Source organism: Buteo buteo, chromosome 10, assembly GCF_964188355.1.
Source record: "Buteo buteo chromosome 10, bButBut1.hap1.1, whole genome shotgun sequence".
Taxonomy (NCBI): Eukaryota; Metazoa; Chordata; class Aves; order Accipitriformes; family Accipitridae; genus Buteo; species Buteo buteo.
This window is the reverse complement of record NC_134180.1, coordinates 41,971,104-41,985,290: the sequence shown is the minus strand read 5'-3', so window position 1 is coordinate 41,985,290 and position 14,187 is coordinate 41,971,104. Positions and strand designations below refer to the sequence as shown.

At 36.4% G+C, this 14,187-nt stretch overlaps 1 protein-coding gene across 3 annotated transcripts in view; it reads right to left on the bottom strand.

The window, feature by feature from the left end:
- The window catches only part of EFCAB7 (EF-hand calcium binding domain 7), a 30,644-nt gene that overhangs the window by 1,207 nt on the left and 15,250 nt on the right, over nt 1–14,187 (bottom strand). For all 3 annotated transcript variants that reach the window (XM_075037285.1, XM_075037283.1, XM_075037284.1), the window contains exons 8-14: nt 11,604–11,745; nt 9,479–9,588; nt 8,328–8,485; nt 7,993–8,126; nt 5,736–5,884; nt 3,631–3,840; nt 921–1,028 (exon numbers count right to left, since the gene is read on the bottom strand). In XM_075037285.1, coding sequence (XP_074893386.1) covers nt 921–1,028; nt 3,631–3,840; nt 5,736–5,884; nt 7,993–8,126; nt 8,328–8,485; nt 9,479–9,588; nt 11,604–11,745 — 1,011 coding nt within the window. The remainder of the gene's footprint in view (nt 1–920; nt 1,029–3,630; nt 3,841–5,735; nt 5,885–7,992; nt 8,127–8,327; nt 8,486–9,478; nt 9,589–11,603; nt 11,746–14,187) is intronic.

Here is a 14,187-nt window from a genome sequence, read left to right as displayed (position 1 = left end):
AATTTGCATGACAGCAAAATATCCATAAGGGGCACTGAGCCTACAGTTTATACTGAATGAAGCCAAAATTAAAATTAATAAAACACCTTACAGGATCATGCTATAGATATCTAAAGCATCAGCAGTGATATTAGAACAGGCCCCAACCCTGCCCATGTCATGGGACTGTATCTGTTTACAATGGGTTTGAATGCATCCACACTGGAAAGCTGTGAAATAAAAAAATAGTTCAGATGCCTCTTCTTTTAAAGACAGACACCATACTTTTAGAATAATAAAAACTGGATTTTCTTCATAAGTGATGGAAGAAAAATATCATCTGCATTTGTAATGCATTTTCAATCTCATTCTCTCCCTTAGAACCCTCATTTAGAATTCCCACTAAAGCCTGCCCAGCTCTGGAATAGGGATCAGCAGATCAAATTGCCTTTTGGCTAAATATGATCCGTAAGTCAAGTTTAACAAAAATTAGCCATCTGCAAATCACGCTGTGCATAAGGAGTGCAACACATATATTTTTGTTTCTGACTAGCACATGCTTGGGCTGTTTCTCACAGACATCAATGTATCCGATTAAAATTTTCTAAGTGAAAAAAAAATACAGCCTTAGAAAAAGAATATTAAAAAAATATTAGTAAATGGTACATGTATTGAATGGGCAACTGAAACAGGCACACATATGAAAAACTGAACAGCTATGGACTTTTATAGCAATCTGCACGTGGAAACGTGGATACATTGAGTACATGTTCAGCTTTAAAATATCAAGAACTATAGCTGATCTGTATTGGTGATGAAGATGCCACTATCCACATGCTCATTATCATGATAAAAGACCTGCAAAAGGAAACTGTAAAGATGTCACATGATTTTTCTCTTTTTGCTTAGATTTTCAGTTGGCTAAACAATAAAAATCTTACCATCATGGATTTTGGTGCCACTTCCACAGCAAAAACAGTAAGTCCCCTATTACTTAGGCAGTTCTTACTCTGCTCATTGTTGACATGAATAATCACTTTGTTTTCAGACTGCAAGCGAGAAAACATAAAGGAACCCATTAGCTTAATGGTTAAGTGGCTGCTCTTCATGTAAAAACTACACATTCCTCTTACTTCCTCTGATTTTGCTATTTTATAGGATAGAAACGCTTTTAGGGTGCTGATGTCTATTCTCTTTGAAGAGTAACAGTTTCAAATGTACCTTAGCATCATCAGAGCCCAGATCCATCGTCAAAAGTCATTTAAGGCTCATTGAAATAACTTAAGCACTTATGAAGATGTAACTTGGGAACACCATTTAGTGAGTGAGCTATTTGCCACAGAATGTTACACATCCTAACCGTTTACATAGTTTCAAAGGTAACTGGACAAATTCATACTAGATTTTAACTACAAAGAAAATATTTTTGTCTCAAGTAGTGCTCAGACTGCAAATCACTAGAGGCTAAGACAGCGATCTGGAGAAGTGTCACTGGATGTTTGCCCAATTTTTGTTTGCAACATCCACTACAGGCCATTTCTGAAGACTTCATTAATAGAGATTTTTCAAAATATTTGATGAAATTAACATAAGTATAATCACTTAAAGAAGAGATGCTCTTGCTGAAGCTCTGCAAGAAGGATCCAATATATAAAACTGAAAGCTTAGGTAACAAAATTCTTTAACCACCAGTTTATCCCAGACAATACTCAGACACAAGACCTAAAGACATGCTACTGTACCCCGTTATTCAGTTGTCTCCAGAAAAATCTGACAGAGACACTGGGAAACATTTGATTCTTAGACAATGCTATCCAACAAGCTCTCTGTATTGAGAAATGGAATAGAAACACAGTTACTTTACACAATCAGCCTTACGCAGCAAAGAAGCTACTATTAGACTGGTAAGGTCTGACACACACACAAAAAAAAGAGAGCTATCTCTGGTGCTTACAGTACAAAGGGTTTGTGGACAGCAGAGTGCAAATATGGTATCGTTGCAGAAATGTAAACACAATCTAGTGTTAAGCTGCTCATTACTTTGATCTAGCTGCTCTGGCATCACTTTGTTGAAGTCCTCACGTCTACATGGCAGTGAGATAAAGGCAAACAGAAGAATTACCTGTACCGGAAGATACTTACAGCAACAGGAACAAGGTCACAGATATTCACCTAGCACAGAGGGTATGTTATAGGAAGTTTGTGCTTTGGATGATGGGAAATGCCTCATTAACTATTTATTTTGGCATATAAATGGGCAGACAGTAGACCTGATATTGCTTACTACCCGAGAAATTTGAGGCTCCCCTGCATGCAAAGTCTTTTAATTTCCCTAGTTCACACCCTCACTGGGGAGGGTTAGAAGACAGACACCTTTCTCTACCCACTGATTAAATACATATGCAAGACTATAATGAAATCCCTCAGGAACTAGCATATTTCCTTAATTTAATTACAAAAATAACAAAGAAACAATTATTTCCATTAAAATCATCAGTACCATAACTGAAGATATAATCAGGCTGCTTGCACTGTGAGAAGATTAAAAGAAGACCGATGCATAAAGCTGCCTTTTTATTATTTCTTTCCAGACATTTACAATACAAAAAAGCCTCCAGTCTACAAATTCTAATGAGATTTTTCAGGGAAATGCAACTATTTGCTTCAATGCAGAACAGAGGTATTTGTGAAACCTAAATGGTATAAATGGCAGTAGTCAGTGATTTTAATCAGGCAGCATCCAGTTGCCTCAGTACAGACCTCATCTCCTTCTCTTACATATCCCCAAACATATAAATAACTCCAGTATATCTACCCTAAAGGGCGAAGTGCAGATCTAAACCCGTAGTTCCAAGGAGCCTCGGCATTCAGTCCTAATATTAGTCCACCAACCCACCCCCTTTTGCATGTTTGTCCATTTAAAAATATACTTCTTGCTGTGATCTTTCAAGATTTAAAGCGTCTTAAGTTTAGCATCTTACTGCACTGTATTTATTTACTCACAGTTCCTGATATAAGTGAAACTGAGAATGAACAGCACATTCATTAGGATCTATGCAAAAAGGTTTAAAAATCTCTGCTTCTCACCAACCACTTTTGCTTGGATTTACAATTGTTAACTGGGATTAGTAATAAAGTAGGCCTGCCAGCCGGTTAACAGTTCCTCTATAATATGCTTTTAAAATACAATCAATGCAAATCACTGCCCTTTTACTTTCTTATACACACTGAAAACATTAAATAACATAAATGCTGTAGTCTTTACTCTTTCTGTAATTGTATTTCCTGTTCTTAATATTTGATTTCTGGTATTATGAACATATTATGTCTCCAATAATTATCAAAATATTGAAAATTTGGAATGTTAACATGAACAAATATTCAGATTCTATACAATACTTAAAACTGCTTGCCTCATAATAAGCTGTCCCTTTCAAGAACACTAATCCAGACTCTCTTGAATGCTGAGTCATTTGTCAAAAAGAGCTTTGGATCAGGCACTTGTTTTTTTAAATGAACTAGATACAGAAACAATATCAGAAACATCAGAAAATGTAATTCTCAAAAACGATGCAAGGAGGGAAGAACAACAATAATAGACACACAGACAATAATTAACACAAAGTACCTTACAGAAGTCTCATGCCATACCTTATTTTCAATAACAGAAGTGATTCTCCTGCCCGCTTTGTAGGTATAGATGATTATGTTTTCACAGCCATCCATTACTTTGGCCTCTCCTTTATTAACAACAGACTTGCAAATAGCCCTGTTGAGTTGTGAGCTCCCTGCCTCTAGATATATGGCTTTAATTCTGGGTTTGCATTTTTCTGCATAGATGTCAATGACAAAGGGGCATGCCTGCAATGGAGAAAATGAATTTCATCATCACTTTTTCCTGTAGTTTTTCCCCTCAGATTTTCACCCACAGCTCCTAAGTATTTTCATATATGCTCTGAAGTAGAATTACCCAAATACAAGTATGTCACTGAATATTAAATATTCAAAACCTGAGAGCTGTGGCAATCTTTTAAACCAAATGAAAGCTCAGGACAAATGAACGTTTTTCGTGCCTGTCACAGGACACTCGATATGCAGTTTGGCACATTCGGCTCCAACACAGCAAACCCTTCCTTGGATAGCAAAACGTACAGGAATTAAGATGAAGTGTGAATGTATTTCAGTGTCTGAAATAAACCTGTCTCCTTTACCTGTCACGCTCTTGCTATTTGTGCCACTTCATACAGATTTAAAATATCTGCAATATTGCATTAAGGACTCCGCTCTTACAGTTATCTTGGCTAAGATTAGTATGTGCAACAACCAGGAGTTTCTATTTTCTTAGACTCAGTAATAGCGCCTCGGTTTCTTTCAAATGGCTACTGGAATCCACTGGGATTTCTCAAGTTCTATCTTTAATTTGTTAGAGGCTCAATGCTCCTGAAATATCAATCTCTTAAATCATCTGAAATCGAGGAATTAAAGAGTTAAGTTATAGACACAAGTTAAGTAGATGTATATTTTTAGATGAACGACTAAAGTGTTTGGAAAGCTATATTGTTCTTTGGAAAGCAAAGACTACAGCCATAAACCACAGCTAGTATAAGGCACAAAAAAACCTTTTTGAAATTTCTAACTTGATAAAACACTCCCCAAAATCTACTTTCTTAGAAGATAGCTCCCTCTTACGTCTGAAATGCAGAAAGACAGTTTTGTAGTTGCCCTGCTAACCATGCTCACAGGAAAAGGAGGAAGTGCTCATCATTAAGAAATCAATCACCATGATCTCAAGATTTTCACTGAGACACAACTGATGTCTCTCAACCATACTGAGTATTTTTGGTTCTGTACATATTTGTTTAACACACGTATGGTTTTATATGGTGACTACACTGACCTGATGTTGTTTAACAAAAGTTAAAGATATAATATAATCAGACTATGGTTTTAAACAATCGGCTTTTCTTGGGAATGAAACTTAAATTATTAAATTATTTGCATATTTAATGTTTTCTTTAATTTTTCATAATTTTTTTTTCTCTTCATTAAAGAGATCCTCTTTCTTTAGTGAGAACTATTAACATCAACATAGATACTGTTTCTGTAAAAATGAAATAAACAAAAATAAATCTATAAGCACACAGAAACAGCAGAGAAATAATCCCTGGTCCTGTAAAGTAAACAGTATGCCACCCCAAGCCCCTTCATTAAAATTTTGTGTTGAACGCCTTCAGACACGGTTGTGAAAGGCAACAGTAATAGAAACGGCCATGTCTGAAAACTATGAATTCTGAATCATGGGGGGGGGGGGGGGCGGGGGGAGTTATCTTATCCTTATCCACTGCTGTTGTGGTTTGCGCCAGGGAAGCGACTTTTTTAAGCAGTGCAAGTCCTGCATTTTGTAGGTTTGCTGACAGGTCAGTTTACCATTGCTGTCTTCTTACCACTTCCCATGAGCAGGGTGCGTGAATGCTGTCAACAGGTATAACCCAATATTCCTTCCTCTACAACACCACAAAATAGTGCCTTTCTCTAAAGCAAATGCCAAATTTCCTCTTTCAACTCTTTCAGTGTTATCCTGAGAAACAGAATACCATAATGACTGAAAGTCATAGTGTAAACGCTGTATTAACAGTGTTCAGACTGGATCACTGACCTATTGAAATCAATTTATGACAGTCAGAAACAGTACTGCAGTTAAACATGTGCAGCAAGTTGTATGTGAAGCAGTTATTTTTGCTATATGGCTATCATACCTCTGTCATTTCTAATGCTTTATTGTAGCCCAGAGACAATAAAGTGACCCAAAGGTCACTAGGATCCCCTTCACGGTCATTGGCTTCCATGAGATTCAAATCCATAAATCCTTGTCTTGTTAGTTCATTCTTCTTCATATCAAAATTCTCTGTTTAAAAAGAAATATAAGGTAGCACTTAACGTCTGCTCTCTCTGCAAACACCCCTTATTCTTCCAAAGCTAAACTCCTGCTTATGTTAATGAGGTTTGAAAGATGGAGCCATCTTGCAGCCTCAGGCTCTCCGGTATTATTTGGGAAAAAAATGTCCTTGATCAGGTATGTGCTCTTTGCAGAGCTTCCCTGTGGATTTTAGATAATGACTAGAAACAGCTGGCCCCTTGTATAACCCAAAAGAGGGCAAGACTTCAAAACAGAAAGAGTTCATACTGATTTTTTTTTTTCTTTTTGCTAGCAGTATTTGTTGTGGTTGAGATTTGCAGAATGGGGTGTATTAGCAATGGGAAATGAAAGTCTGCTGGAGCCAGCATCCTTAGTGCTTGAGGTCCTTGATATAGAAATGATTTACTTAGTTCCTAAAAAGCAATAAAATGCCAGTAATCCTAACACCCCTCTCTAGATAGAATATCATAGATCGACCACTCTAATGTCAGCAAACACATAATTGAAATGTCCTTGTGTCAGAGATTTTTAAAAATGGTTTTCTCATCTTCATAACAATGCTAAATCTTTACTATATATTATTAAAAAGGGATTACCAATTTAATAAATCTATCTAAGGGTACAGATACTATAATAAATGGCTTGAACTTTGGTGTCAAGATTTATGATATTCGTCTGAACCCTTCAACTGATTAATGACCTGGTAAAACATTCACTGTATTCTCTTCTTTCCTCTCTTATACACTTCACACCCACCCACCCATCCTACTCATGTTAAGACCAGTGCAGAGGCATAACACTGACAAAGTCATAAAGTGTGGGATAGCATGTATGGGCATGAAAGGGACAAGAAACTCATATATAGAAAAGTATTTGTGTATGATCTTTCCATCATTTAGGAAAAAGTCTAATATCTTAAGAGTGTTTTGGGGAGAAATATTTATCAGGACTTGCCAGATCTGAAGTATTTTGGCCCAAATTAAGCAATCTATCAGAGCCCACAAAGGAATTATATCAAACATGACATGGGCCAATATACAATGATATGCCATACTGGCATGTCAGACATGAGTTGCAGAAAAACTGTATTTCTTATAGAAACTTCTAATTTTCATACAATGGCTTCTAAATTTCCAGTTTGTTCACTCACTGCAGCTAAACTGCCCATGCTTTGAAACCACTGCTTTCATGCACCATACTATCACAGCAGCCTATGGTCACTGGTGGTTGACTTCTCTTAGCCCTGCTATGAGATAAATATGTGCATTCTCAAGGCCTTTGCGAGCTTAAAGCAATGCCACAGAATTCCTTTTTTCTTCAAAATTCATGTTTGTGGCCCAACACTGTTCCTGCAAGCTGGCAGGATGTCCAGTAACGTTGATGAGATGTATCAGCAGACAGAAAAGAAAGCACAGCTGCAAGAGTCTTAACTGACTGCCAGCTTCCTCAACTCACTCACAGGAGTCTCAGAATCTCACAGCTGTCATATAGCACAATATGGACAAACTGACACATCATATATGAACCTTCAAAAGATGGATTTTTAATGAAAAACTGCTTACATCTGAAGAAAATATATAGTTGCAATAGGCATTTTCTAACGTCTAATTTTCTGAACAATCATCATAAGCTCTAGATGCCATTTTTAAAGTATCACATACACACTATCAAATGTCCCTCTCAACACTTTGTGAGGTATGAAAGCAGTATCAGCTTAGTCTGCAGAAAAGAGATTGATTAAATGAATACCTGTTACAGTTTAATTCACCATATGATCCATGATTAGCAAACTGTAGTTTTTGGCAGCTACAAAATCTTTCACCTACTAAAGTTTGAAATTAGCAATGGGAAGAATTTTCTCAGCAGAAGGTCAGTGGCACACTATCCAGAATGAAGCAAAACAAAGGACAGGAGACTGGAAAAGGAAAAAAAAGAAAAACAAAGGGAGAAGAGAACAATATCTACATGTATTCTTAGTATAGGCTACAAAATATTCAGTTCTTCTACACTATATACATAGTAGGATGCTATAAACAACAGCTTGCAAGTAGATTGATAGCCCTAATTACTTGTATCAAGCACAGCAATGAACTTACCTTTACATACAGCCCATGCTTCCTCATCACATTTCTCACCACTAGTTCTCAGTTCAAAGAAATTGTATTCCTCCAAACTCAGAAGGCCATTTCCATCCAAATCAATTGTTTCAAATATATCCAATAAAGCAGCTCTAAAAGATGAAAAAGGCAGAACTATTTCCAAACACTTGTTTCCTTGACTGTCTCATAATATTGTCAATAAGTATTCAGTCTATTTGAGAATATTCTGTACAAACAGTACTTTAGTAACATACAGCTTTTAAAAAGCTAGATGTTATTTGGAGCACACAAGTTTGTAATAGTTACCATGCCTATTTGGGAATACGACTCACCGGAACTCTTTGGTCAGAGCCAGTTCTCCATCTTCACCTCTATACACCAGTTTTGCTTCTCCAGCAATTTGTGTTTTTACCTTCTTCAACCTACAGCCTGTCGTAAATGGGAGTAGCCAGTAAACTCCTGATCCAAGCTCCCCTTTCCATCCAAACATCTACTCTTAAAGGAAGACAGACAAGTTTGTAAGTTACTCGTCAAATGATACCTTTCTTTATTACTAGTTATGTTCATGCAAAAGTGATTAATTACTTGAAAACACTGGTAATGCTAGGTTCTTTCCTTAAAGAAAACATGTCTACAGTGACATGCTGTATGATGCTATTTTAAAGACACAAAAACTAGTGGATCTCTTAGTTATAATAAAAGTTAGAAAACCATACAGGACCAGAGATGAGGGGAGAACAGTCATTACTAGAAGTGTCTAATAACAGTCCTATCATTTTTCAGATTTGTAACACCTTTTAATTGCTTAACTTTAAAACAAAAGCAGCCAGTAGCAGGCTGACAAAACCCACAGAGTTTTTAATTTCCTCCCTGATTTATCAACTTTGTTCAAACTAGCAGCAAAAACTTCCTGTCTAAAAAGTCACAAGTGACTTAGGGTTTAAGAAGCAAGCTGAGTTTCCTGTGGCTTGGAAGGGGGAAGCAAGTTAACGCTGCCATTTCTCCTCCTTTATTTCTGCCATAGGATAAGAATATTCTGTGCACTACGAAGTTCAAAATCATATATATGGCAACAAGAAAGAAAATTAAAGGAAATTTTAACAAATTTTACCTTTGAAATTTTGTTTTTGAAGGCGCAGGAATACAAGCGAGTTTCCACAGAGTATCTATATAGATAGCCAGCAACTCAGCAATACTTGCCTACACACCACATGATAATACGGTCCTCACCAGAATTTCATTACTTCCATACATGTCGCTTGCATTTCAGCCCATCCAAAGGGCATAACTAAGACAGTATTACATCTTACCTTGCACAAGTTCTGTCAATTTTGAAAGAGAACATGCACAGAACAAGGGTTTCTTCTCTCTTCTAGCCTGATTAGGTACAGTTTGAATTCCTGCCAAACACATGGGAACTCACGCATGCAACATTAACACATAAAGATACAAAAATTAAAATAGGAATACAAAACCATCTAACCTCTTTGTTCTGTTGTTCAGTAAAGCTCACAAGCTGTAGATTTTCTTGAGTTTCATTTTCCTTGAGAATATACAAAGCTGTATCCACTGACAACCAATGGTAAGATTTTCCTAAAAAGAAAAGCAGTCCCAACACAAATGCTTAATAATGGCACAAAATAGTTTTTCTTTGAACGCCAAAGTAGATATTTCTATAGTATTTATCATACTGATCCCTGTTAATGTAGGATGGAAAAAAATCCATTATATGCTATTGGGATTTCCTTCCTATTTAGGCCGATCAGATAAATAGTTCGAAGTCTTGTGATCGTCTTACAGATAATGATTACTATTTTGAGTTCTAATATTAAAACCTTTGGTAGTTAAGGAAGCTATTTTCATTGTTTTCTACTACTAGTACAACATTATTGGTTTTTATTTTTCTTTATACTAAGGCTCCTAGATATTTGCAATTAAGGATGTTAGCAAAATTATATAAAATTCTCTTCTGATGTTCTGTAAAATACTGTTAAACTCATCTTGACTGGAAACCCAGATTATGTGCAAAAGCTAGGGATACTAGAAGATGTGAATCTCAGAAGTATAAGTTTCAATCATTTTTAAGATTTAAATAGCAAGATCTCCCTACATGGCATCACTTAAGATTTATTTGTCTGATCATGTATGGTTTGTTTGTCTTGGGTTGGATTGGAATGGAGGTTTGGTCTTACAGGCCATGTTGAATAGATGCCATTTGAATCTCTTTGATTTCTTGTAGCTTCTCAGTTCCTGAGGGCAATTAATCAATGAGCTATTAAGTGGTCTTCAAGTTAATCAGACCACAGCAAAACAATGAATGCAAGGGCTTAGTTTTTCTACAGTTAGGAGTCAAGAACACTAATGAGTGGCTACATACCACACAACTTTGTTAAAAATTTTAAGATATTTTTGATTTCTCATAAAAAGCTAATTGCTCTGCTAACATGAATCCTTTCCTTACATACCAATATTATGCCTTCCTCTTCACAACAAAACAGAAAGATATTTCTATATACAGGACAATAATGTTGTGCAAAAGTAGAATTTTTTTATGGAAGACAAGTAAGTACTCTTTCGTTTACACAGAATGTCTGGACAATCCTGCAGCAGAACTATTCTAAGGCACAGTTTAAGAGGGTGCCACATGAAAAAAAGAAAAGTTATGAGCAGAACACTGAGACATTCTGTTACTCAAATCTGTTAGTATCGGACCATGTTTCCTCACCATTAGAAGTCTGTTGATCAGCTTCCCATTTCAGCCAGGTAGTAACTGGAATAAGACTACTTTCTGTCAGTTATTTACAGTGAAGTTTTTATTACCAACCTCAATCAGAATCAGTTACCAACCTGTAGCAAAACAGCCAGCCCAGATGACTCTAAAACATCTCTGGGATCTAATGGCTCCTGTTTCACAGGATTAAAGAGGAAATAATCTACTTGGGGAAAAAAATAATTCCAACATAGCAACTAAATAAAGCTCCTTGGTAAATCACTGGAGAGAACAAAGCCAGTAGCATTTGGAAAAAAGGCCCACAAAGGCTGACTAATCTCAGGTGGCTCTAATGCTGGGCTTCACTCTTTTAAGATGAAAATTAAAATAGGCAAACTAAGCTATAAATCTGTCAGACAAGATTCATAATCAAAACATCCAGATACCATACTGCCAGAAAAAGCCATAATCTATTTTAACTATGTACAAAAGTATTTTAGGTGGAGAATACAATATTCACTAAATTTTGTATTGTTGTTTCCCCACAAAGTACACCTTAAAGAGAGATACTGCAAACAGTGCTAAAATTTGAATTTTGTAATAAGAAACTTCACAAATCTATGGCCAAAAATAATCTAAGAGGTTGGCTGACTAAAGAGAGAAAGATAATGGACCTAGCTGATTTTCACTGCCCAGGCAGTGAGCACAAAATAACTAAGCAGAAAATAAGGTGTGACAAGTTAAGTTATATTTTTAGTAGGACTCCATCAACAGAGAGAAGTATTGCTATATTGCAATATTGCAAAGTATTACAAGTGAGAAATGGAGAGATATATCAGCAGAAGAGAAAATATTTGTAATACAGGAAAATTCTCCAAAGAAATACAGATACACTTACCTTCTACCTGACGAACGTTTAAAGGCTTGATGGTAATACATACTGTAGACCTTTGAGGTAAGTGCAACTTGTACTTGTGACTAATGATTTCACCATCTTCTTCTAAGTAGAAGCATCCTTTAGATTGTGCACATTGCCATTCCTGGAAACCAAGCAAATATTAGATGTTGCCTTGATCTTTGATAAAGATAAAAGTGCCTTCTCTGAAATATATTAATTTGTAGTCAATTTTTGCAGAGCAGTTAGTAACGTTGCTTCACTTGTGAAAATGCTTGAAAAACATACAGATTACCCCAATGCTCAGACAGTTGAAATGAAATTTGAATTGCCGTGAAGAATCAAACTGAACTCATTAAATTCTCTGAACTGTGTGATTTACCACTGAAAGGGTGGAATTTTGCTACGTTAGTTCCATCAGGCCAATCAAGCAAAGAACATAATTGATTAGCTGAACAATGAGGAGTTATTTGCTCAGACAAATCACAAACACAAGTACTGGTCAAATTAAGTGGTTCTTCTTGACTTCTGTCAAAGCTATTGGAAAGACATAAACTGAAAACTACTGTATTTGTGAATAATATGGTTCCTAGAGAAGCCATGATTTTGCTGAGATGCTAAAACAGCTACATGCTTCAAATTTTTTAATGTTTTTTTAAACAGCAAGTCCCAATTTGCAATTTCAAATATCATTCAAATGATATTTCTTTAGCAAAATAAAAATAAAGTCCTTGCAGACATATTGTATGCCTTGAGGGACAGAAGATGTTCTTGATTTGCCTTCCCTGGTCTGGATTAAATCCATGATTTCTAGTCACTTTCCTAGCAATGGAAGATAATGTTTCTGAGCAAAGCGTAGCTAAAGGAATCTTCCAGTGTAATCTTAGCAGAGAGCTCTGTCCAGGTGGCTGTACCTATGCTTAGTGTTCAGTGCCACAGGTAAGCTAACACAGATTTGAGAAGAGAGCTTGTAAAAAATGGGGAAGGTGTGCATGCAACTCCCAGTAAGAAGGCTGACTACTAACTCCATCCAAGGTCAAACAGTCTTCATCAAAGTGCTACACTTCATTTCTCCTCTTAAAGAATCAGTTCTCATTACAACGCATTCACGCTCAGTTGATGATACTTGACAGTCAATGACCTAAAGGTGACAGGCAAGAATAGGACTTTGCTAGCATACATCCATCCGGGATGCCAAGTAACGCACTTGGTAATACATGTAGCTGTGATCCTGAATTTAAATTTCTCCATTCCAAACTCTACATTTCTTAAGAATATAAATTACTCAGGGACTCATGGATTTAAGAGCCTTCAGTCCTGTGCCACAGTTTTGCCACAGATTTCTGTGGGAACAGGATCAGCTCCTCTATACTAGACACTTCTCATTCAAACATTACCAAATTCATCTTCATTATACTTCTTTCTGCTTTAAGAGCTTTTTATAAATAAATCAAAACAAAGAGAGAGATGTACTCTGAGAAAACTCACCACCTCTGTTGGCATAGAAAGACTGTAGAATCTAATACTATATCTCACTTCATTTTCTGCCTCTGAATCACTCTTATAAGTTTCACCCAAATAGCACAAACTCAGCTATGAAAAGAATCTTCACACTAAAGGAATAAAAATATATCATCCTGAAAACATGCATGTGGATAAACACTGAGAATTCCACATTTTACATAGCTAGAAACTATCTTCATCTCAAATTACTTATGGTTATGGTAAGACTACCCTGTCCCATCCAAGATGTTGATCTAAAGGCAACAATTATTTTATATTCAGTACCCCAATAGTTTTGGTAGCATAATGCATCATACCAATTTTAGATGTCAAATTCTGCTAATTATATTTGCATACAGCTGACAATATGGAGTACTTTTAAGTACAAATACTATATACTTTGCAAGTCACTTTCTGCTGTTCTTTGGAGGTTTGGGATTTCTAAAGAAAATTAAGACTTTGCTAAGGAAGTTCTAAGAAACTTTAAAAGTAAGCCTGTACTCTGGGGAAGTATGTTATCAAAAAGACAAAGACCAATTAAGCTATCTAAAATAAAGTGGGACATCCCATCCCTGATGGAAACTAATATCCAAGTCCCTCCCCTCCCATAATCTTTTCCAGTTAAGATAACATGTTGGATCCAGGGCCTTCGTGGAAGCCTATCTTCTCTGCCATGAGAGATGCAAAGGGAACAGCATGCTGTTGGGAAACAACAATCACTAGCTACATCTACACTGAGAAATAAAAGACAGCAAGAAGCAACACCTAGCTGTAAGCTCATTCCATGGCTCCGTTTCAGACGACTATAACTAGCACTCTTCAAAAAAATGTGTACGCAATTCAAAGAATTTTTCACTTCAGGCACCACTTTCAAAAAGGAATATGGATGTAACTGCACTCGTTTTGGCTTCCTGTGACCTACACAGTCCACATCAACCCATCAGGTTTTATAACCTTGCACACTCCATGCCATGACCTACCCCACAGCTTGTAACATATATTCTTGGTCAGGATGCAGAGACATAAGATTATGAATGGCACTGGAAAATATAATTTCTTAAACCCACAACACTACCACATGGGT